The sequence below is a fragment of the Mustela nigripes genome, chromosome 6, assembly GCF_022355385.1.
Source record: "Mustela nigripes isolate SB6536 chromosome 6, MUSNIG.SB6536, whole genome shotgun sequence".
Classification (NCBI taxonomy): Eukaryota; Metazoa; Chordata; class Mammalia; order Carnivora; family Mustelidae; genus Mustela; species Mustela nigripes.
In genome coordinates this window covers 36,242,381-36,268,688 of record NC_081562.1, presented here as the reverse complement: position 1 = coordinate 36,268,688, position 26,308 = coordinate 36,242,381, and the positions used below count along the sequence as shown (strand labels likewise).

Here is a 26,308-nt window from a genome sequence, read left to right as displayed (position 1 = left end):
GAGGGAGCTAATAAAGAGTGAATGAGCGGCAGCCGCTGTGGCGGCCGGAGTCAGCCAGAGCAGCACCGGAGCCGTGCGCCCGGGAGGCGGCGAGGGGAGGCGGTTCGCCTTGTCCCTCCTACCCGCCCCTCTTTCTCTCTCTTCCTCCAGCTGGTCCCAGAACCCTGCTGGGTCCGGTCCCTCTGCCCCCATCCCGCATTCTTCCACCTCCTCCGAGTCCCACTCCTCACCTAGGGCGCCCCGAACTGCCATGGGTTAGGGTGGGGGCCGCGAGCCGCGCGAAGGACCAGCCCTGTGCATCCGCCGGGGGGCGCGAAGCCCGAAAGACGCCAGCCGCTCGCGGGCGCCCGGCATGGGGAGCGTGGTGTGAGCCCGCACCCAGAGAGGACGCAGCGGCTGCGGAGACGGGCGCGAGGAGGAGGAGGAGAGCGGTGGACTGCAAGGACCCGAGGGAGGAAGGGAGGGACAAGAGGGTGGGGAGCTAGGAAAAAGTGAAGCTGGGAGGAGAAGGCGGCGGAAGGTGGGGATTGATGCTTCTGTTTTTTGTTGCCGCTGCTGCCCTCGCGCTGGGAGCCGAGCCGGAGGGAAGGCGGTGGAGAGATGATTGCAGAGTTGGTGAGCAGCGCTCTGGGGCTCGCCTTGTATCTCAACACCTTGAGTGCGGATTTCTGCTATGATGACAGGTAAGGGGTCGGCGGGCTGCGTGGGGACTCCGCGGTGGCTCAGAAGCTTCCCGCTTTAAGACTGAAGTGCGTCTTGGAGGAACTGGTCCAGCACCTGAAGGTTTAGGAGACGCGTAAACAGCACCCAGGGCAAACACCGGGGAAGCGAGCGCGCTGGGCGGGCTGAAGGAGTTTGGGTTCCTAGTTTGCAGCAGGTTCTTTCTCTTGCTTATTGGCTGCTGGCGAACGCTTAAGTTTCTTATCGGAAATCGCAGCAATTTGGGGAACTGTTAATGATCATATTAAATGGGAAAAAAAAATGTCTTAGGTCTTTGTTGGTGCACATTGAGCGATTTTACGTCTGGGCTGGAAGGAAGCCGCTCCCCTCCTCTTAATAGATCTTCCCTGTAGCGCTTCCTTTTATTGATGGGACACTTTTATTTCCCGGGGAAAAAGCCACACCTTTGACAGTTATCAAAATAGTGGAAGGAGAGAATCGTACTCAGCTGCAACTTTCCCGTTGGACGTCTACGGTACTTACAGATAATGCTGCTGATGGGCTCTCCGGCTCCCCCCGCCTGGCTCACCAATCGATGGAGTAGCACTTTATAAAAGCCTGGGCTTTCATTTCTGTTTGGGAGTTTTACATTAGACGTTAGCGGTTCTTTTGTGCTAATTGGGGAAGAAGACGCCCCTAGAGACTGAAGTTGTCTTCTGCATTTGGGCTAGTTTGGGTGGCTAATGAGACCTGAACTGTGTTGTCAAAGAAACTGCATCGATTTCTGGAAAATGTCACACTTGTGCTCGTGTCTCTACCTATTTTTTAAATGTTGTTAGTGTTTAGAAACTGATGAAAAGCTCCAATAGCCATTAGGGAAAATTCCAATTTGTGCCTTTCCGGTGACTTAATCTGATTACAATTAAAACAGATGCATAATTAAAATATATTAGGGAGAACAGCACGCCTGGCTAAACTTATTAACCGTCCTGGGGTGTTTCATGCTCCATTGAAATTAAACCATCCAAAAAGTGAGCACAGATTTACTTTGACAGCTTTTCAGCAGCCTCTCTGGGCTATGGAAAGCGAATGGATCCCCAGGGTCAAGGCAAGGCAGAGAGTGAACTTAAGCAAAGTGGTTGATAGTGAGGGCAAGTGAAGGCAGAATCTTCTGTGGGTGGTACTTAGCCATGTTCTGTATTCTCTGGTGTACCTACTCTCTGGCTAAAAGCATGTTCATGGATATATGCTTGAAATCCGTGAATCTAAGTTTACACCCACATGTTTGTTATGAAATCCCCTGATAATAGGTGCAATGAAATAAAGCAAACTCTTCTTAATGCATTTTATGTAGTGTCTGTCAGAGACTGGTTGATAAGGAAGCCACTGCTAGACATAAACTTTTCCTTAACTTTTAAGCAGTGTATAGATCTAGCAGTTATGATACATGGTCTGAGAAATAAATGGTCTTTGTGTAAGAGTGAGGTGAGCTGCTCTGTTCTTTCCATTTCTGTGTTAGTGTGCACCTGCTCTTTCTGGGGAGTGGGGAAAAAAGGCGCTTGACAGGGAAGAAAAAGGAATGGGAAGAAACAGCTCTCCCTTCCAAAGATGGGCGACTTTTCACTAAAATGAGCTCAGGGATGGATCTGGGTAGTTCTTGGTTTTGTTGGGGACAGTTTGAAAAGTAGTCATTTAAACTAAGAATAAAGAGTTTGGGGAAAAAAGTAGCTTGCTGTATAGTACAGTAAGTATTGTAGAATACTGTGATAAGTCAGGCGTTCCCAGAGTATGCTATCCTTTATTGCTGTTCAGTTCTTTAAAAATTATATCTCAGAAGAAAGCATCCTGTAAAATATGAAGACTTGAACTAAACTAAATTTGCGTGTACATTTTTTCTGTAGATTTAATTATTATGTGTTCTTTAATCATCGGTCAGTAGTGTTAGGACTTTATAACATGGGGAGAACAGTGTGAGTGAGGGGATAAATTAGTTGTGCTTTGATGGTGGGCTTGCTCAATATATGACATATAGACTTTATATTATATTGTGATGTTAAGAGCCTGTAAATATAAATTGCCCTTGGCCACAACATGGAAGTGTATGTTAGTCTAAGTTTCTTAGTAGCAGAACTGCATATGCAGTCCTATACTCTTAAGAGTGTGCAGTCTTAACAGAATCAAACTTAGTTTTTATGTATCCTAGAAATTCTGAAACACCTTTTAGTAGCAGCGTGGAACTTGCTGGATGTCTGCATAGCATGCACAGTGCCAAGGTGCTCTGTAAATTGTGGCTTTTCGGATATACTTTTTATCTGCCTCCTCTAACTCACTGGTCTGTGGAGCAGGGAGAGAGCTGGGGAGTCAAGTGGAAACTGTAGGATGATGATAATGTGTTTACTTCCACTGCTCCATTTCAGACTACAAAGACTCAAGTTTAAAACGTTGTGTAAACGGCATCTGTGGATTCCACTCCCCCTGCTCACTCCCCCTGCCCCCGCCAAGAACTTTGTGAAATAGAGTTCTAGAAGGAGAGAGGCCAGGGCTGGGAGCAGCTCACAAGGAGGGAGATGGCTCTTACGCTTGACTTGCTTAACTAAATCAAGACTCTGCATTTTCGCTGAAGAATCTGGCATTCGCTGTAGGAGGGCTTTATATTGCTTCAGCTTAAACATTATTGCTGTGGTACTTCTCAAAGTTATCATTTCTTTTAAATATAGTGATCAAGTTTACTTTGTAAACTACATATATGATTTCTTCCACTGTTTGATGTAGCTTGGTTGAGATTAAGTGGTAATCTGAAACTTTTTTGTAGCAAAATCGATTTCCCTATGGTAAAACTTAATATTTTACAAGTGTCTTAATGCTAAACTTAAGAATAAGGCTAGGATGTGATGAAACAAACAGAAGAGTAGAATTCATCGTATCTGATGAAAAAGCATATATAGTTTCAGGTTCATCCCCTTCTTCATCCCTTTGCCTTCAGTCTAGTCATGATTGTATTGAATCTTAAATTGTGGTTAGAGTCCAGTTGGAATGATAAATAAACAGTCTTTGCCAAATTCTAAGTCATCATGAATGTGACATCTTGAAGGACAATCTCATTTTCTGGAGAAATTTGGTGTTTAGGTCAGTGGAAAAAAAAACTTGCTGATCCCAAGTTCTCTGCTCTCTTATATATTTATTGAGGATAACATTGCATCATTTTCACCATATCTGCTTTAAAAGTACTATTAGAAGTTTTGCATTGAGATAAAAGAGGAGTCCGTTTACTTCAGAGTAGCAGAAGGATGCCATATCTATTGTTTTGTAGTCTGAATTCTTTTTGCACATATCACCTAATTGATGGCAAGCCCTTTAAGATGTATAACAAGTAAAAAGATAATCAGCTAATACATATTTTTATTCTTGGGTGAATAAAATCATGCATTACTTAAAAAAAGATAATTTGAGTTTTGGGAAGTGGGAAGTGGGTTTGTGGCTGCTTTGAAAATTGTTTTCCTTTTTGCCCATTTTGCATTTGTTCAACTTAACCTTGATCATTAACATGACCTTTGGGTTTCTTAGCTATCTCATTGTGCAATAATTGTCTGAAATTTGGAGGAGCAACTCCAAAGCCAAAATTTCTATTTTTGCATCAAAACTACCCCAAACTCTTAATAGTGTGTTCCTAATTTAGTTATTCACTAATTTAATTTATAAATATAAATCTGATTTTATAGAGACATGAGTTAATTCAAAGTCATAAAGATTTTGACTAACAGCATTTAAGATGAAGGAATGGAGGATTTACTGCATGATACCTTTTTTTTTCTTTTAAACCATTTTTTCTTAAAGATATTCAACTATTCCTTCTAGTTGACCTTTTGAAGTGACTATCTGTTTGGGTTTTGAGCTGGTATGATAAGAATCCCTTATGAAATGATCAATCACTCTGTTAACTTCCTGGGTGGCTCAGTGGGTTGAGATTTTCTTTAATGGACTTGCAGTGGACCGATCTGGGATTGTTACCTTACAGTTCTAGTATGTTCAACCATTGAAGTCATGCTTGGTATTTAGTAAAATCCTGTTTAGGAAGCATTGCTCTAAGATCAAGTATAGAAGGAAGAAGTTTGTTTTGTATCCAGGGTTGTCCCCTCAGGTCTTTATTGGAAGAAGTTACTGTGTACAAGGGTGTTATTTGACCAATTTCCTTCCAAGTTTATGATACATTGGAAAATATGCAAGTGGTTACAGTTTATAGTTTATATATTATAATATAATATATATTATATGTAATATATATAATATAATTTTATATTTAATATTTTAATATGATCTTTTACTTTCTAACAAAGTTTAGTCAGATCTATGCAGAACAGGTTCATTTTGCCGCTTGAACAAGTACATCTCTTAATAGTAAATTAAAATTAGGTGAAGCCAGTATGGACTACTTTGCCTTACTTTCAGTGAGCCTGTCACATGGGGCTTATCCTAGCGAAATGACCCAGATACAAGCACTGAATGGACATGTATAAATGCCACTGGGAAAATTATGGCTTGCCAGCCATCTGTCTCTTAGTTGTCTTTATATATGTATATGTGTGTGTGTGTGTGTGTGTGTGTGTGTATAATATATATATTATAATAATATTATGTATGTATAGTTTTTTGGGGGGGTTATATTATTAGTTTACATTGGTATTCTCTGTTTAGTTTTTTAGGGCTAACGTGCCCCTGCGGGAACACTGAATTCCTCGAAGCTATAATTCTGAAATAGCTAGAACCTTTTGGATTATTCCAACATGAGTTCGGAGTACAGTTTGTCTTCTGAATCTCTCTCTGTTGCTGTTTTGTACATTAAAAACACTTATTTAAAATGCCCATGATGTTACTGCTGTTTATCATAAGCAAAGGGTACATTCCTCAGGAACAGGCCCTTCATAATATTAGGAAAAGATAAAGTTTACCCTTGTCACTCTGAAAAATGACAAACCTTTCAACACTATTATTTTCACTTAATAGGCTTTTAACACAGTAACATTTACCTTTTAAATTTTTTGGTTTTCTCTTATAAGCTAAATATTACAACAGCTTTGTGTACCTACTTTAATGGCTTCACAAAAGTGACACATGTGGCAGCCTTGATGGGAAGGACAAATGGGTTGTTGAATGTTAAGACCCCTCTTCTATGAATAGCAGTCCTCGTTTAGAGCCTGGTTGAAAAAAAGGGGAGAGGCATATAACCAGGAATTGTGTGCTTTCTGTTTTTTATAGGATGAAAAAAGCATAATATTTTGAATAATTACAGGTGTAATTGTGCACAACGCTAGATGGCTTTTTTGAAGATTTGGTTTGTATGTACTTCTGAGGAATAAATGAGTCCACTCAATAATTCACTAATTATGAATACTCCTAAACGTACGCATCTCACGTATGTGATGCATGATACAAACACCAGCTGGTCATCCTTGTCAACAAAGCATCTCTACCTTTCTGTCCTTGTCCGACCTGTATTGTAGCTGGTGTTGTAAAGTATTTGAATCTGGGAGTCTGATGATAGACTTGTAAAAATGCTGATAGACTGTCCTTTAGCAGAATCTCACTTGCAGTTAGCCATGTTTATTTTGACTGATACTTTAAAACTTAGATTGGGGCTCTGCTGGCTTCATTCCCAGAACAGCCATGTGGAGCAACCATGGTAGGTGGCTTGGACTGGCCATGTTATTGGTATGGTGCTCACTGGCACTGTGTTCGTACGCATAGGGTACCTCTCCCAAATGATGTCCTTCCTATTTGTCCAGATCAGTTGTTTTCCTTGGAGGAAAACACCTGGAATTAACTAGATTTGCCTCGACTGGTCATAGGGATTGAAGACTTTTGCCTCAGATTTTTTCCCCCTGTATTTTCTAGGCAGATAATTCCATTAAGATGCGGCACTATCAAATTTCTATTGATCTTTTCTTCCTCTGACAGTTTAACTTTTCAATCATATTTGTCAGTTTCTCTTGTACTCAAGATTTCCTAGAATCAAAGGTAAAAATGTTCATTTCAGTCTTTTAGAAAATTTTTGAGATTACCATTTGGGGGTCAACTATGACTTTTTTTTTTTTTCCTTACAGCTAAATAGGAAAGAATTGAGTAAGGCTATCCACAGAGGAAAATTTATAGAAGGTAGGAAGACTGAAATGAGTTGTTTTCAAGATGCTACACGAGAAGTTGCTCTCCTGTTTTTAGAGTAATTTATTTTCTTTAAGGACATTTCCTAATGTGTAGTTAATTTGAACAATTAGAAATGATTGTTTTGAAGATGAAATGGGCAGAGATCTTTATTTGCTCAGGTCTAAAAATTAATGTGGAAAGGAGATTAGAACTGAACATTCTAACTTCACCTTTAGATCCCATTTTATTGCGGGATTAAATGAAATTACTGAAGGTACATACAGGCCTCATAGCTTGAGGACAGTGCTATAGTATCTGTTTTAAGAGTGCTTTCGTATTCGGTAGAGGAGGTGCTGTTTGGCTTATGATAATTTGATGTAAGCTTTGGTTTCTTGATTTCTTTGCCGAGGCATCTTATGATATCGGAGTAAGACAGGGTATGACTAAGACACCACATAGTCACAGTCAGGGAGATTGACTAAATTACATGATTTGTCAAATGAAACATACATCAGTGCCCTTGCAATAGCAGCTGTGTCCTAGGTGTGGCGGTCAAGTGAAATGTTTTTGTCAGACCCCTTTGTCTTCAATGATTACCCTTCATTTCTGTGGCATTTGTTACAATAAATGTGTCATTATTCCAACAAAACATTAGGGTAAAAAAACAAAAACAAAAAACCCAACAAGTTTACTACAGGCTTATGCTTGTGATTTCATTAGGGAACAACATATAAAACAATAGTGCCATGGGATAAAGGAATTTACTGACATTTGAAACTGAAAAAAATCACGAGTTTTGATAATGAAAGTGTTTTTTTCCTAACCGTGATTCCAGATTATTGATTTCTTTAGAAGTGGAAAGTTTTGACTGTGCTCTCCTAGAAATTCTCACTTGGCATCATTTAGGAGTATTTTAACTTCAAAGGATGTGTTATTTGCTGAAGAGTGGCCACTGGGGCGCAATATGGCTCTTGACATTTTGAACAGTGTTAAGTGATGGTACTGAAGTATTTCAAACAGCCATGTTTCAGCATTGTTTAAAAATCCAGTGGGAAGAATGGCAATCCGTATAAGCCTGCATTCTTGGAATTCCTTGAGTATTAATTTTAAATGCAGTTCACAAGTTTGGTTTTTATAAAATAAGGTTTTTTTTTTTTTTTAAATGAAAGATGAGTAATTTCAGTGAAATTTTTTACAGCTGTGTCTTATGAAATTTTGTTTTCTTTTTTGAATTGCTTATAAGTATTCTATTAAGAGACTGAAAGGATGCAGACCACAGCCTTGTTGTTTGTCTTGGCTTTCATCTCTTAGCTGGGTTAGATTCCTATGTTTAGGACATTGTTATAAAGCATATTATTATTGAATTTCTATTTTAAACCCTAGATTATAAAACTAGTCTATGAGAGAGGCAGGTAAGTGAAAACACTATGGGAAAAGTAAACGTTTTGTTTTTGTGAATTTCCAATTTGTTCCACCATGAAGGCAGGCCTATCCTGCTTTCTTTTCTGTTAATGGCATCTCTTGGATTAATAAGGCAAGTCAGTAGTTTAATTTTTTATAATGTCAGTGTGTGTTGAAGTAATATCCCTACAAACTGTCTTCAACGGGAGGTGACTTGGGTGGTGGCTATGAAGACTACATTGGTAGACTTGACCACTTCTCTTAGTTTGGAGAAGACGTGTTGTCATCCCAAAGCCATTTGGGAGAAGTGGTTGTTGAGGTTAGGGTGGGCAGCTGACATGTTTTCATATGGGGACCTTTCTCATTGTTTTATTAACTGTCTTTTGGCTATTTCTACCTTTCTGTCTTCAGGTTTTTTAAAGGTATTGTAAATACTGAGCCTGCTGCCTTGAATTGTAAAAGATGTCTTAAGTCTGTAGGTAGGATTCTTGGGTCCAAATATTTTGTCAAGTGTACTTCTTTTAGAATAGGACATTCCCCTCCTCCTCCAAATAATTAACTATTGGACTGGGCTCTCGAAGCCATTGAAAAGAGCTCATTTTGACAAAGTAAGCTTCTACTGACAAATTTTCCAACCACAAATTTGCAGAAGAAAAGTTTTCAGATGATGAAGAAGTTTAATCAGGCAAAAAGACATTTTTATTTGCAGAAATAGGCCCTTCAGAGGGAGGCAATTATTTATAGCTGATGTGAAAAACTGGTATACCTGAATTCATTTGGTAAATCTCATTTAAAACAGGAAGGTTAGTCTATTGAAAAAAAATGATGCTGAATTGTGTCACCGAATTTATATTAAAGAAAGGAGGTTTTATACTGTCACCCACTCCTACAGGGTTATGTACTGATTTAAGCAAAGAAAATGTGAATTTGAGATTTAGAATCTATGAAAGAAACCAGTGTGCAGCCTGAAATTACTAACTATACTTTGCCACAAATATCTAGTCTTTTATTTAAAATATCCCATTAGAAATGATCTCTAGGTTTCCTTCCTCCATCTCTGTGTTTAAGAGAGTCTTTGTATTTTTTTTCTTTTAAAAACAGTGGTGTTTTTGGCATTTGTTCCATGTTGAATAGAAAATGAAATTTCACTGCTTTGAATCTCTTGTATGTCATCAGCATAAAAAGTGTAAACCATTTCTATGACAGAGTATTGAGTAGCTACTTTTGAATTCGTGCCTGACAAGACTGAGGATGCCCATGACAGACAAGGGGGTTTTAGACCTGCTGCTCTCATAACTTGCTCCCTGCCTTCATCCTTCAATATGGATGATTGCCTTTTAGAAAGTCTTTTATTTATTTTTATTTTTATTTTTTTAAAGGATTTCATTTATTCATCTGACAGAGATCACAAGTAGGCAGAGGTAGACAGAGAGAGAGAGGAGGAAGCAGGCTCCCCACAGAGCAGAGAGGCCGACACAGGGCCCGTTCCCAGGACCCCGGGATCATGACAGAGGCCCAATGCACCGAGCCACCCAGGTGCCCCTAGAAACTCTTTTAAAACCATTCTTTTTAAGATTTTATTTATTCATTTGACAGACAGAGATCACAAGTAGGTGGAGAGGCAGATAGAGAGAGAGGGGGAAGCCGGCTCCCCACTGAGCAGAGAGCCAGATGCAGGCCAGATCCCAGGACCCTGAGACCACAACCCGATCCGAAGCAGAGGCCCAACCCACTGAGCCACCCAGGCACCCCCTAGAAACTCTTTTAAAATGTAGTTTAAATCTCCAGTTTCTTGGAGTCAGATGGATCACTCGGATTCTCCTAAAGCAACATTTTTGGGCTGGGCCTCTTGTTGGATCTTTTTCCATCTAGATACATGTATATATTTCTAGATCAGTGCTTCCCAAACTTCTTTGTACCACCAGATCACCTGGGGAGTGAAAATGTATGTTCTGAGGCAAATCATGATATAGACTTTTAACTATGGAGAACAAAGTGGTGGTGACTGGGAGGAGGGGGGTCAGGGGTAAGGGACTTGGGGGTCAGGCGGGAGATGGGTCAAATAGGTGATGGCGGTTAAGGAGGGCACTTGTGACGATGGAAGTGCTGAATCACTATATTGTACACCTGAAATTAATATAACACTGTATGTTAACTGACCAGAACTAAAATAAAAACTTCAAGAAAAGAAAAGAAAAATGGATAAATTTTAAAAAAGAAATGCAAGCTCTGCCTGGAGTGAGCCTCAGAGTACATTTCTTCTTTTGCAGGTGCTCCAGCTGATGGTGGTACATGAACCCCTTGAGTAATAAGACTCTGTTCCTTTTAAGTGTATTACATCAGCTCGGTCTGTTTCATAGAACTTTGGAAAGATTGCCTAGTACCCGGGTGGAATAAGATTGAGGATAAGGTGCCTGTTCTTTGTGTGTGAGCTTGGCCATCTTAGTTAATCTTTATGTTTTGTTTTCACATTTGTTCAGTCACCACATCTTTAAATTGATCTGATGGATTTGAGGGGTTGTGTAGATTTTGAAAAGGTAGAGAGCCTGTTGAAATTCTAGAGATGATCTCTATTGAAATATCTGTCACCATCTTGTATTACAATATCGTCTTCCTTGTAACACGACTAGGGAGACAGATGTTGGATTCTGATTTTGACAAATAAACTGATACGCAGTATTCTTAGGCTTTGGACGTGACGAATACTGATGCCTACATCGAGTCTGGTCAGTGCCTTTATTGGCTTGTACTTCTGTCAAACAATCCCTTGTAAGGAAACTTGGCTTACATTGTGTGAAGACTTTGCAGACTTTAGGCAGGCAGCAAGAAATAGATGTTGAGGCAGCTGGGAGTAGGGAAAATAATGATTTCTTAGTGATATTCAGGCACTGGGCAATGCTGTCATGGGAGAGCAGATAGGATTAGAAATGCCTGGACGCTTGTCTTTTTTTTTTTTTTTTTAAACTTGGTACTTTTTGCCTTAGCCTTTGGGCAGTTTTGGGGGGCTTTCTGGGTAGGTGGCTGCCCTATCTATATGAAGTTTTAACTTCTTACTAATAGACATCTTTTTAAAGAACTCATCATATAGGTAATGATTATCTCTTTCTTCTTAAAATACTATGCTGTGCACTAGAGGCAGTGTCGTGAAGGAAGATTGGGCCAGGATCAAAGACTAGGATTTCAGCCGTGCTATTACATGGTATCAAGCTTTGAAACTGTCTTAAAATGGATCAGGACGTGGAAATAACAACAGGTGACCACAGCGTGAGCATGAAATGAAATTGTATGGTGAATGTTCTCTGTGTGTTTTAAAAAGCTACACGGTTATACCCTTTGACGTGGAGGGTCTTAGCCTGAAGGTGAATGACCCCAGTATCGCTGCACATGAGCATCTGAGAACAGAGCTGTGTCCCAGTGCATGTCGTTGCTAACTTTTCCACTTGGCGTTAGTGGTTGAGATCTGCCGTCCCGGCTTCTGTTGCCACTTCTACGCCCCAGCTCTGCTTCTCATCTCTGTCCACCCTCACGGTGAGCGGTCCCTAGTCTCACCGCAGAAACAGTTTTTGCTCTCCTGTATTTCTTTTCTGTTGCTTTCCCTATGTTTCTGGCCTCTGTGCATGGAGGGTTATTTTGAATAGACATTCCGGCCAATCTGAACGCTTCTTTCCTTCTGTGGAGTAAAAGGACCAATTACAGTGCATCGGGTGTAAATAATCTTTGGTACTTTGGTTCTGCTTGGCAGGATGTATTATTACTGGGTACTTATGGTCTCCCTCCTCAATGACAGCCCTTTTTCTTTCGGGAATATGTTCAGATTCAGAGGCGTTCTGGCAGCTTGGTGATTAGGGAAGCTGTATGTCAGATAAGCCAACGTTTTCCTGCGTGGAAGTGTTTGTGTTAATCAGGATGTATTGAGACTTTGCAGTAAGGGCATTCAGTACATGTGCTGGATAGCAGCATCCACTATTTAAACCTGCTGACAGACACAGTTTTGTAACTAGCTAGAAACCATTTCTTTCTTTTAGCTCTTTCCAAGCAACAGGGTGGCAAAAGGAGAAAGACCTGGAGAAGTCTGGAGTCAGATAATCTAATCCCAGAACTATTACTTGTTAGTTGTGTAATTTTGATTGTTACCTAAACTCATTCAGCCTCGGCTTCCTGTTCTACAGAAGGAGGGTAGCAATACCTACTTGATAGAGTTTTCAGAAGAATTTAATGAAGTAAGTTATCTAAAGTGCCTGGCACAGTGTCTGGTGTTGCTTGGATACTTAATAAATAATTCTCTTAATTGAGAACTAATTCATTAACTCTATTGCTGATAGTGGAAAATCACTATAGAATAACATCTGCAAATAGGGCTGAGCATTAGGGGATTTCTCTTAAAAGCAAATATTGAATGTTTAAACTTATTGTAGTAATCTTTCACTTAGCATTTCAGATAGATGTAAGATAACTGAAAGGGTTCAATCAACTATATTGAATTAACTATGAATTTTATTTTATTTCATTTTTTTAAAGATTTTACTTATTTGACAGACAGAGATCACAGGTAGGCAGAGAGGCAGGCAGAGAGAGAGGGGGAAGCAGGCTCCCCACTGAGCAGAGAGGCCATTGTGGGGCTCGATCCCAGGACCCTGGGATCATGACCTGAGCTGAAGGCAGGGGCTTAACCCACTGAGCCACCCAGGCACCCTTAACTATGAATTTTAGAATTGAATTTTCATCTCGAGTTACCAGTTTGGAAAAATGATGTTGGAACTTAACCATTATACGTGTGCACATGTGTACATGCATACACACAAGTAAATTTTTCCAATAAAATGTCTGTAATATATATGCAACTAAAAGCTATATGAAAAATAGAATGATGATGTCTTCCATCTTTTTTATCATAATTGATACTCTTCTTTAAATTTGGTGATACTGTGCATAGGGGCATATGCAAAATTATGATTTCTTAGCATCTTATAAGAACTGACCCACTCTATGATGTGGATTGTATCTTAGACAATGAAAAATCTTAATGAAAATATGGAATTGTTTTCTGTTATATTGTGAAAGATGATGTTGAAATGAGAATTAGCCCAAATCCCAGAAATACTTATATATCTTCTGTTTTATAGCGAGCAAACTGGACATAAAAGCTCATTGTTTTTTGAAACCTTCTCTGGGAAGCTTGTTATTCTTTCTCCCATGAACTTACTCTTTTGCCAGGACCTACTACTTGCATTAATTTACTTATAGTTAGTTCTGCATTTAAGAATATTGATCTCTCTCCTGATTAAAACTGATCTTTCACATGTTTGCATAACATTTTCCCTATATAAAGAGAACATATAACCTTCTAACACTAATAATATATCTTACTTTCTTTTTTTTTCCATAGAAAAAGACTTTCCCCTCCTCAAACCTCCTCCCCCCCCCCCAAAAAAAAGAACCACAGGTAAGATAAGTGTGTTGAAGGTTTACTTTTTTTTTTTTTTTTAAGATTTTATTTATTTATTTATTTTTAAGATTTTATTTATTTATTTGACAGATAGAGATCACAAGTAGGCAGAGAGGCAGGCAGAGAGAGAGAGGAGGAAGCAGGCTCCCTGCTGAGCAGAGAGCCGATGTGGAGCTCCATCCCAGGACCCTGGAATCATGGCCTGGGCTGAAGACAGAGGTTAAACCACTGAGCCATCCAGACGCCCCAGGTTTATGGTATTGATAACAGCTTTCTCTTTAACATCAGGGTATGGCTCTAATGATTCCCCAGGGTCCCTTCCAGCTTAAAACTGACCACAATTCTAGGGTTATGGATTTGTGTTCATTTGCCTAAAAGATATATTTGAAATTGGCCATTTTGGGTAATTAATAATACGCTAAGTAAAATATTTGTCCTATTGTCCTATGTATAGTGGAAAATGAGGGACATGAATACAACAGACCATATCAACCAGAGATGTTTCTACCTCAGCCATAATCATCATTTTATGTCTTATGTGTTACCTTATTCTCAGTTGGCATGTTTACCCCATTCCTATTGATAATGAAATCCTAATAGCGAGTGACAAGCTCCTAAAAAGGAGAATACTTTTGGTTCTTGTTGGATAACAGCCTAGTTTTCTCTAGTGCACATCTGTTCCTTAGAACATTTTTAGAGTGTTCAGGTGAAAATTTACACAGTATCTTGATAAACCAGATTCTGTTACTGATGAGTTAAAAAGAATCAATTATGCTGTTTTAATTTATTAAAGGAAAATAACAAATGGTTTTTGCAGGATAGTCCTCAACTCTCTGGAAGTAATTTAAAATAAGTACAAGAAACCAATAATTCAAGACCTTTTTAACATGCCTCAGCTGCATTTTTAGGACTAAACAAAAGACTAGCGTTTGGATTTCTCCAGGGTGAGGGTTGGATGGGAAGGTGTGGGTATCTAATATGAAGGGAGGCTAATATATTATCATTTTGTGAAGTAGGATATTCCTATAATTGAATTTTGGTGGATTTGACAGAAGTTGACTTGAAGAGGGTTTTGCCCCTTTCTTGCTTTTGATATGGTGCTTTCCTTTATGATACAGAGGGGGAACATTATGGGGAAGTTTGGATGAAATTGTGGGGTAAAACAAGGCACAGCATTGGAAGGTGGGCATTTTGATTGGTGTCTTTGTGAACTGGAACTCAGGCAGCCCATGATTGTCAGCTTTTCAAGGTGGAATCAGGACAAGTTGTTAGGAATGGAATCCTCCGAATTTAACTATTTGTGGAAATAACTCAGTGGTGTTTTTAACCTGTTACATGCTGGATTTTTGGTGTGTATTACAAAATACCAGCTTATTTATATTTTTAAAAAGCTATCATTAGAGTAAATAACTCACCTTTGTGCACTTGGAATTTGAATTCTGAGAATTTTTTATCTGGGGGAGAGACTTGGGTTTATTTTTCAAACTGAAGCCTGAAAGAATTGGGTAAATTTAATGTTTAAATTGGACAGTTTATTTATATGCCACAAACCTTGTGGATTTAAGGTGGACCATGGATGATATTCAAAACTTAAAGTTGTTTTTAATATAAAGCATAATCTTAAGTTTAAATTTTCATTCCTTTTTTCTTTTTGTGTCATCATTGTTTATGAAAACTGGTTGAAAATTAAGTTCAAAGATTTCTTGTAAATCATAAGTTTTGACAAGAAACATTATTTATTCTAAACTTGAAGATGAACTTAAACACAAACCAGAACTTAGTCTGAATGTTTTTTCTTTAGCGTCTTTGGAAGTCTATATAAAAATAGAGTAAATGCTTTGCATGCAGCTTACCTACTGCATTTGAAGAAAATCTTTTGTGTATGTCTGCAAGCTATTTGTGTGTTCAGAAAGAGTTTACCCGAACAGACTGGAATTGGTAGAAGTAGGCCAAAGTAACAGTACAACTAAACTTTTATTGAAAACTAGAATAGTATTCTCTCTCAAAATCCTGAGCAAATGGAAGCTAATGAATGATTTCTTTTGTAAAATATTATTGGTTTTGGTTCACTTAAAGAAAATTAATTGTATTTTTTTTGAAAATTATTTGTATTTTAAGGATTCCCCTCTCCCTCAAGAAAATCACATCGGTTGCTAACTCATTGGCATTCTTCACAAACTAACTTCTGTTCTGTATCAGCCTTGGGAGCAGAAAAGGAAGATGAGTGGAAATTAAGAAAGCAACAAGAATGATAAGGAGATAATTGTCTTTCTACCATGTCAACCAAAAGACTTAATGATATTTAATAATCCCATTGTAAATTGTTTTGTTGTATATTCTGGGCACTTATCTCAGATGCCAGAACTGGTTCTTGTTACTAGAAGTGATGGAAAGAGAGGAACCGTAAGGGTATGTTTACCATTTAAGTAGTCTGATTTCTGCAAATTATAGTGTAAAGTTATGATAATTCTATTCAACGTTTGGGAGAGAGATTTGAATGCGGTTTATTTTAAATTCAGGAAATCATCTCAAATAGACATTGGCCTTTGATTGTAAAGTGTTAAATCATTCTTATGTAGAAATGCACTGTCTCCCAAGAAAGCATCTGTGTGGGATGCTCTCAGCTCATGTCACCACTGTATTCCTTCAGTAAGTGTTTGTAAATGCTTAGCTGTGTCAGGAACCTATTGGATCATGGGGGCACTGACCTAGGAGAAGATGTTGTCCATCATCTCAAGTTGCTTAGAGTCTAGTGGAGAGACCAAGTAATTAGATAGTGTCTCTAAAATAGAGACATGCTTATGCTTCTAAGTGTGTACAAGAGGGGCACTTCACCCAGGCTGGTGGGGGGGCACTTGTGAGAACTGACTGCTGAAGAAAGAGTCAAATTAGCTTGATAAAGAAGAGAGAGAGGGAGGGCAATTTGGGGAATAAATGTACAGGAAGGGAAAGGCATAGTATCTAAAGAGCAGGCCATAAAGCCAGAGGGGAGGGGAGGGAGAGGGAGAAAGGAAAGTTGAGTGGGTGAAGTGGCCAGGGGCTCGATCACCATGGGCCTTGTGTTCCAGGATAATATTTCGAGAATTGTCTAAAGGAGGTGAAATCCAAAGCAGAGAGAACCCGAAGAGTGTCCATTTATAGGATCATGCAGGATCTATAGGTTTAGATAGGTGATAGAGGGTTATATCAGAGGATTTGTACTCACAGTGATGATGAGGGTTACTTATAAGTTAAGGACAGAGGTGAAAAAGAAATTTGAGTAGATTAGAAAAGGAAAAGTGAAGGAAAATCGGTCTCGCTTGGGGTGAGTAGCTGAATGTGGAGGCAGGTTGAGAGGATTTCTGTCTTGTGCAAGTGGGAAGAAAAGGAAATCCCAGTAGATCAGCTTGGGGGCGAAGCAAGGTGGCAGAATGTGTCTACTTTCTATCGTGAGTAAGAGGAGACATGAGCTACCAGAACATCTCTGCTCACTGCATGTTCCATGTGTGGAGGTTTCAGAGTTTGCCTGCCTGTATTGAAGTTTTGAGTTGTTGCTAACATATCACTGGGCTTTTATTTTTGCTGGCATACTATGTTTTTCGATAATGAGGACTCTTGGTTGTAAGTGTCAAAGGGCCAATTCGGGGAACGTAGATTCTTCTGCTTGTCTGAACTCAAGAGACTTGTTGAGGTTGTGAAGACTTCATTTTTTCCATCTCTTGGTCTGGCCATCATGGTTACCATAGCCAATGGCAACCTAAATGCTCTTCCTTTGTTCTCCCAGGAATGCTCCAGGAAGGACCTGGATTAGCCTGACTCAGGTTCCAAGCTCATGCATGCAACACAGCTGCTAGCCATGGCAGTACTTTGGCCAGGTCAGGGCATGTGCCCGAATCTATGGTCTGACATACGAGTAGAGAGAAGGCAGGTGTTCCCTTGTCACACCAATAGATTCACCATAGGAAAGGGGGCTCTGTTACAAGAAAGGGCAAAGTTTCTGGGAATGGGGAGACCACAGATCATGGAACCTGAGATGTCCACTTCAATTCTATACTTACTACCCTCGAATATTTGAGTAGCACTGTTGGGTGCCAGCTGGATAATAAATGCAATCTCAGAAGCCCTGTGGCCTTGCACAGTATTAGGTGGTCACTCATTCAAGGTAGAACATTTGCGTAGCTTTATGTGTATGGATTTTGGATTATCATCTAAACCAGGAACAGGCACTAAGGCCTATGGGCCAAATCCACCGTGTAGTCTGGTTTTTAAACAGCTGTACCCAGGCCTGTCTGTATTATCTACTGCTGCTTTCTCTTTATACGTGGCAGAATTGAGAAGTTTTGACAGTGACCTTGGGGCTTACAAAGACTAAAATACTTCCTATCTGGCCCTTACCTTTAAGAGTTTACCACCCCCAATCTAAACAGAGACACACACATTTAAAATTTGTCTAGCAATCTTACTGATCCCCGAGAGCATATCTGGGCGCTCTCCGGGGTTCCTGATATTATCTGGGAGACACAGGTGTGAGATACTACTGTTCGAGCTACAGCTCGAAGTCAGACTTACCAACGTACGATTGGACTGATTTTCCCTTAGATGACACTAGAGTAAGCCTTGCAGGTGAGTTCTGTCCAACCATGGCTTGGACATCTCCACATCTCCACAATGGTGCCAGGCTTTTGTCTTAACTAGTGCCCTGATCCTGAGTGTGCTGGTGAGCGGTGGCTTTTTTTGCAACCATGGGTCTTTGCGTGCTGGTGCTGTCTGTCCCTGCCCCACGGCCCCGGCAATTCTGTAGGGTCTGCAGCAAGTGTCTGTGCTTCCTCCCAGAGTGGAGGCCTCTGGGATGCTTGTGTAGCTGTTTGGAGACCTGGCCCCCCGCCTGCCTCCAATGCCCCAAGCCTGTGTTTCCAAGCAGTTGTTGGCCAGCTGTCTGCTGCTTTGTTACATTGTTTCAGGCTCTGCTTGGATGTGTTCTCCAAGTGTTTTGCTGACCTCCCCATGGGTATCTGCCTTGCTCTAGCTCAGCGGCTGAGCAGCTGTTTGGTATTCTTCTGGTATCTATTTTCTCATGTGCTCTGCCCACTGGTCCTGGTTTTCTGTGATTGAGGTTTTGACACCTGCAAAGTGACTCTGCATCTTTGCTTGGTTGTCGACAGCCTCGTCTTGATGCTTTTTTGGTCTTTGGGCTCCCCAGGAGACACCTTGATAAAAAATGTGTTCAATAATGCACCGCCTTGATAGCCTGGTTTTTTTTTGCAAAGAAAAAGGCCGTATTTTTGTTTGTTTGTTTTCTGTTTTTTTGGTGTCGTCGTTTTGTTTTGTTTTGTTTTGTTTTACTTTGAACTGGATGGCCATCTTCTGCACTGTTTGAGAGTCCCCATTGGTTGGGTGGTTGCAGTTTGGATATGGTTGTCCTCAGGTTGAAAAATGGGTGTCAGGATTGCCTACTATAAGATTGGAGCTGATTCTTATGCTTTTCAGGAATTTGTTCACTTACGAGGCCCCTGGCTTTTTAAAATTTGTGGCTCAAAGGTTGGTTTGTGGATTTAAAATAATATGTAGATTCATCCTTATTAAGTGGAAAATGCTGCCTTTGGTATTATTTGCAATAGTGAATTTGAAAAAAAAAACCTATATAAGCATATGATGTGAGACCCTAAGACCCGGTAAATAACTGAAATACATTTTAGCAAATAGCTACCTGTTCTACTTAAAAACAATGCCAAAAATACTGTTTTTTTTTTCTTGTTTTAATTTTTCAATAATAGCCTATTAAAGATTCTTAATTCATAAGCCAGGTAGTAAACATTTTCTGTAAAAGCAGACATTTAGGTAGAAAGGTTTTGACATGAAGATAGTGTAATCAATTAAAAAAATAATCTAGAAGAGACACATTAAGTCAAACGTATATTATAATACTTGTTTAAAGGGTATCATAATATTTGAGTTTGGGGAAAGTTCAATCCTAACGTTGAATTTTATGAGTAGTATGTAATCTATACGCATTTATATGCAGTTCTCCACTTGCCATAAGCCAGAGAAGAAACAATCAATTTACAAATAACACAGAGGCAGTAAATTTGTTGGCGGAACTTCTGGGCCTGTTGTAATTCTGTAGTTCTTTCAATATGCAAGTGGTGAATTGCCGACGTTGCTGGGAGCCAAAGATATGGTGATATGTGAACATGTCCAGGCACTTACATTATGTAAGGCTTGGAGGTATTTTGATATCAGTGAAATACATTATGGGTGTAATAGGGAAATGTGTCCTGTTGAAATCATATCCATAAAATCAGTGTTTATATTGAAGTTTCCCTTCCAAATCTCATTTCAGGTTGAAAGGTTTTGCTTGGTGCTACGTGATCAGTTGAGACACAGTTCCCCTCCAGCAGGGGCTCGAGTCTGAATCTAGGCATCTCATTGGCTCTGCTCTAATCATGTTGATCACTTTGAACTATCCTCTAGGAAGACGTGGCTTCCAACATGGATGCCCTGTTTTCTCCCTCAGACTTTCGAAGTCTATCACAGTCTCCCTTTTAGTTGTTTCTCTTAGATCCGTCTCTCCTCCTTTCTCTCTTTCGCTTAGTCCAGGGTCATTGCTGTGAACAAGCTTAGGCTTGGGTCCTTGCTTCTGTGAGGATGCTTCTTTCACTTCTAGGCAGCTCTGTATTTCCATTTCAGGACACTTCCAGCTCCCCTGTTGTGTGCCTCAATCTAGACCTGAATAAATTAGGATCACTGTGAATGTGACAAATTGAGTAATGTATTTAGAAAGGGAAACATTTAGATGGTGTATATTTTAATTCTCCAGGGGAATAAGAAATTGAGGAAATAGGCACGACGTGTTTCTTACTGAAGAGAGTCCAGTAGGATGGATCATGGACTCATGGGCGCTGTTGGGTATATTCACAGAGTTTTTCACTCTGGCAACAACTATTACAATGGACCAGAGACTCGTCTGAACCTGGGTTTGCTCATCTCTGAAGAGGACAGTAATTCCTGATCTCATAGGGTTGTTATGAGCATGAAATCCAATTCAGCTTCATATGCATTGTTTGCGTCCATTCTGTCAGGCGCTGTGTGAGTGGAATGGCATGCAAGAGGTGAATCATATGTTCTCTTGTCTCAGCGATCTCAAAACCCTGCTGGTCAGTCATCACATATTTTGGTTTCCTACACCAGTGAACTCGTTGCTGAGGTATGAGTGTATGCAGTGGAGGCCTGTTGGAGGAATCTGATTACCTTTGAGAAAATGGAACAGGATTCGTGGAGGCCATGTCAGGTCATTAGGATGGTGGGACTTCAAAACTGGGGCTGCAGAGTTCTCCGTGTGTCCTCAGCGTGGATAATGGTGGACTGAAAAAAAAAAAAGTAAGCTGCTTAGGATCCTCGGCTTAGCAGAAAATGAGGGCAGGGGGAGGTAGTGTGACTGAATGTGGTGAGGTGCCAAGATAGACCTATTAGTGAAGTCTCTAGCGGGATAGTGTGAAGGTGGAAATGAGAGCAGGGAGAGGGTGCTCTGGCTTCTGGTCTCAGATCTTCCTGGGCCACGGGTGCATTTGAGAAAAAAGTAGGCTCTGATTTTGAGAGTTGTATGGAGAATGACATCCTACTGGCAGCAGAGAAGTTTTAGAAAAGTATACAACTAAATGAAAATACAAATAGTATCATGAAAACCCCACAACATTAATTAACCATGACGTAGTTGTTGTATCTTTTTAATAATTATGTGCAAAATACAGTAAGTTCTTTAAGTATTTTTTAGTTAATCCTCTTAACCCAATAAAGCATTTATTATAAATAAGGAAATGTAGGGTTAAGTAACTTGCCTTAAGGCTATTGAGCCAGGGCGCCTGGGTGGCTCAGTGGGTTAAGCCACTGCCTTCGGCTCAGGTCATGATCCCAGGGTCCTGGGATCGAGTCCCGCATCGGGCTCTCTGCTCAGCAGGGAGCCTGCTTCCTCCTCTCTCTCTCTCTGCCTACTTGTAATCTCTCTCTGTCAAATAAATAAATAAAATCTTTTAAAAAAAAAAAAAGGCTATTGAGCCATTCAGCAATGATGAATCAGATTTGAACCCACACATATCTGTCTCTGGAGCTCAGGCTCCTGACCCCCGTCTATTAAAGCATTGGAATAGATGAGCGTTCAGGAGATCTGAGTCTGAATCCGAGTCCGAATTTTTCTGCATAAATTGTATGAGCTTGCACATTTACTTTGTACTACCCCATCTTGTTCCTGCAACAGAGAGGTGAATCTAAGTGAATTGTGCTTTTAATGCAGCTTTCTTTGGGCTGTGGCTCCCTTTGGCCATCTGGTAAAACCTATGGATATATTCCCCCAGAATTGTCTTAAATGCATAAAGCAAAACACATAGAAGCCCCATCATTGAGATACTCTTATCAAAATACTAAAACTCCACTTCATTATAGTAATATATATTCTTCTGTATTAGTCTATTTAATAACAAATCAAGTGGCACATCCATTAGCTACCATATTATCAAAATAGTGATGAGTATAAATGATTTTTTTGAGAAATTTGCAATAACCGTACTATGATAGAGAAGTCACTATGATTCCTGCTGGTGGTAAAGTCACTGCCATGATGTGCTATCATTCATAATTAAAGGAAATGCTAATTTCTTTAGGACTAGAGAAAACTAAGATTTATTTTTTTTCCCCATCCAAGTTCATGGGCTTCTTAAATTCTCTCTGTGCATCCCAGGATGAGAACCCGTGGTAGGATAAGAGGGCATTTATTAAGATGTTGCGAAGAAACGAGGCAGAAAATAAGGATAATCAGGGGTATAGATGTATGCTATTTATTGAACTTTCCCCTCTCTAAACTGGAAGAATTCGTTTGGGGTAAGTTGCTTGAAGCTTAGGAAGGGACATGGAAGTTCATAATGAGAGTCTATCATTGACTTCTGTTAACACCCAGAACGTAGAGTTATCCAATACATGATCATATAACCTGACAAACTGTTGAAATTTTCTTTGTTTTGTCTTGGATTTTGACCCAATAATCTTATAAATTTAGGGGTAGCACTGGATAGTAATAATAAGATATGGTTACTTGTAGTCATAAGATATGGTTACTAGCTTGTAGTCATAAGATAGGATTACTAGCTTTGATCAATAAAATGGGGAAGTGCATTGTGAAAAGACCAAGGTTGGTATAAAAACTATTGGAAAGCCAGGCCTTGGGACTGCTGATTTAGATAATCTCTAATACCTCTCTTAACTCTGATTCTTTCGCCCAAATATCCTTGATATTTATGGCATATTGAAATATGTCTAGTTTTCCATGGATTCTGATGAAAGAAAAGAAAAAAAATGAAAACAGATGGAAAACCTGAAAAGTAATTCTTGGTTGATTGACAGTAAATGTGCAGAATGCTTTAGAAAGGAAATGAAATGTTGTCTCCAGCAGATGGAAGTGTGTAAATTTTTCCTCCACATTAGAGCTAGAATCACTGTGAGTGCTAGTGGTTCAGAAACAGGAGAACAGAGAGAAATATTGTAGGATTATCATCATAGTTAGGAGTAAAAGAAAAGGTTCACGTTTTTTATTAAAGGCTCATGTCCCCCAAAAAAGGCTTTCCTCCAAGAAGTAGGTCCTGTCCTTTCTTCCTCTTTATTTTTCATGCTTTGTCTTCCGAAAATGCCCTTTATCTTTATCTTCCTCTTCTTCCCTCTTCCTTTCCTATCCTTTCGCATCGTGCCACTCCTTCTTCTGTCCGTTTCCTTTTACTCCTTCTCCTCCTTCCCCAACTCACTTCCCTCCATCCTCCTCCCTTTCCTTACTCGCCCTTCACCAGGTTCAAGTGATGTTGAACATGGGCTCACAAGGGGACATCTCATTGAGTCTCACAGAGCTGATGACACTCTGAGAGCTTCTTTTTGTATATTATCTCTTTTAGCTCTGCACAGACAGGAACTTCCAAATTCTGCTAGATGGTCCAGGGACCCTGACAAACAGAGATATACTTGAACTTCCATTTGAGAAAGGTAAATGGCGATCTTGGAGATGCTCTGGATTGACTAGCTTGCTTGAAGCCCAAAAGCTGGCTCGCACATTCAGAAAACCACAGGTTGTTCAGAATGACCAGTCCCAAGGGTGGACTCTGGAGACCAACCAGAGATGGAAATACAGAAGCAGGCAGAAAGCAGTTTGCTTTGGGCCCTGACAAGCTAAGGAGCTACACTGAAAGGCAGGGGGTACCCTTAAAGGAGAGAAAGGAACAGGTTGGGATTTTCATAGAGAATCTTCTGACAGAAGTAGGGTGGATAGACTAGAGGAAGAGCCAGTTGAAGGCAGAGAGAACAAAAGCTTTTGTACAAAGTAAGTGGAAGAACTGAGAATTGTAACTAAAGCTGAGGGAATATGGAGAAGGAAGCAAATTCAAGGTAGTAGAGGACTCTAGAACATGCTGATTGGATGGGATGATGAATGTGAAAGAGTTTAAGAATTTGTTAACTTTCTGATGACTGGATGCTCAGAGTATTTCCTGTGTGAAGGCACACAGGAGAAAGCAGTCTTGAAGAGAGGGATAGAGACTTCAGTTTTGGACACGTTGACTTGGAGGCTCCATTGGCATAGAAACTGGAGTAGAGTTACAAGCAAGCAGGAGTGGGGTCTTAACTGCTTTACAATTAGTGTATTGTGCAGTTGGTCTGTGCCAGCCAGGGTTCTAAGCGCTTCACACGGATGATCTCATTTATTCCTTCTAAGAGCTCTGTGAGGTGTAGGTATGATGATTGTGAGAAAAATGAGTCATAGCAAAGTTAAGTGACTTCACTAAAGTTACATATTTAGAAAGCCGTGGAGTAGCCTGTGATGCCATTTATATGAACTGCTCAGAAAAGGCAAATCTCCTTAAAAAAGAGAGAATAGATGAGTGGTTTCCTGGCAGTAGGAATGGGGTTGATGTAAGTAAACATTAGGGTAATAAAAATAGTCTAAAGGCTGAATATGGTGATAGTTGCCCCACACTCAGTAAATTTACTAAAGATCATTGGATGGCACACTTGAAAGGGGTGAGTTTTATGATAGAAAAGTCAACAAAGTTGTAAAAAGAAAAAAGTGGAGTCAGGATCATTATAAATATTTTATTTTAGCTGTTGTTTTCACTGGGCTGTAATAGAAAAATGCTCGTAAAGATATCAAGGCACGTTAGAGTGCTTCATGGCACCTTGAATATTGTTCCTGTACTTAAAAAAAAAAAGTTATTTGGTCTTTTATGGCAGTCTTTTGGTTGTTACTTGATTATTGTCTGTGAAGCATTTTCCTGTTGCCTGTTATAACTTGCTGTTTCTAATCTTGGGGATAATCATCTTGGCAAGATGGCTAAGCCCGTCTTCTGCCCTCTTTCAGCTCTCCTTGCCCCCTCCTTTGCTTCTAGATTCCGGAATTGTGTTAGGGACAAGGAATTCAACAACAACAACAACAACAACAACAACAACAACAAAGAAGGTAATTAAAACATTCCCATGTAACTGGCATTCTAAAATTAGGTATTACAAATGACTCAGTGGGGCTCTGAGTCTTCCCTCATGGAGACGAGGGAGGTTCTTTGCAGCATTGCTCCTCTGTGTCTTGCCTTGGTTTTATTTTTTGGTTCATGAGACCCAAACACAGGCAGGACACAACCTTGCTTAGAAAGTTCATATTTTATTATAGTCCGTGTAAAGGATTTCTTGTAACTGCATTTGCTACGCTACCTATAGAAGCAGGTTAATGACAAAACCAATTAGTTCCTCCTCTTTGTGTCCCCCACCCCCAAGTCCTGTCACTTTATCACCGTTTACTTTGATTTTTTCATTATGAAGTATTACCTTAAATTATCTAATGTTACGTAAAATTTAAAAGGAGAGAGATAATAGGTATTTTAATTCTTCTGCTGTGTTTTATAAACCCTGGTGTTTAAGTCATTTTTTTCTTCTTCCTTTGGTCAAATAAGTCCCAATTTTGAATGCAGCAGACTTCCCTGGTAAATCTTTGCCCAATCTACTACAAAGTTTGGGCAAAATGTCAACTTGATATGTGAATTTTAATATTGTGTCCTAAGGAGCAAACTTTTATTTCTAATTTTCTGTTCTTCTCTGTGACATCAGAGCATGGTGCAAATTGCTGGTGGTAGGATTACAAATGATAATAATGCTCTTATCAGAATTAGTGGACACTTGTCAAGTGTTAGTGGTACATTCATATTTGGATGATTTGGGATATTTGGTAAATTGTTTCTGTGAGTGCCAGTTCAGTGTGGGGGCAGACATATGTCAGGTACCTGGACATATCACCAGATCTAAGTAGAATGTCTTTAAGGTGGTGCCTAAAGTACCATCTTTTATTAAATAGAAAGTGATTGGGGCACCTGGGTGGCTCAGTGGGTTAAGCCTCTGCCTCTGATCAGGTCATGATCCCAGGGTCCTGGGATCCAGCCCCACATCAGACTCTGCTCAGTGGGGAGCCTGCTCCCCCTGCCCTCTCTGCCTGCTGCTCTGCCTACTTGTGATCTCTGTCAAATAAATAAAATCTTAAAAAAAAAAAAATAGAAAGCAATGAGGTTGACATATAAAACTAAGACTTAGTTTTTGAAATATGCCGGTGCCTTTTCTGCTTCTCACATACAAACACTGTTTTTTTTTTTTTTTTTTTTTTTTTTTTTTTTTTTT

The 26,308-nt window shown here is 39.8% G+C and overlaps 1 protein-coding gene across 2 annotated transcripts in view; it reads left to right on the top strand.

Moving 5' to 3' along the window:
* Positions 1-479: 479 nt before the first annotated feature.
* The window catches only part of TMTC2 (transmembrane O-mannosyltransferase targeting cadherins 2), a 435,623-nt gene continuing 409,794 nt past the window's right edge, over positions 480-26,308 (top strand). The window contains exon 1 of one of the 2 annotated variants that reach the window (XM_059402386.1): positions 480-683. In XM_059402386.1, the coding sequence (XP_059258369.1) occupies positions 601-683 (83 nt within the window). In that variant the 5' untranslated portion in view covers positions 480-600. The remainder of the gene's footprint in view (positions 684-26,308) is intronic. The other variant, XM_059402387.1, reaches the window with a different exon arrangement.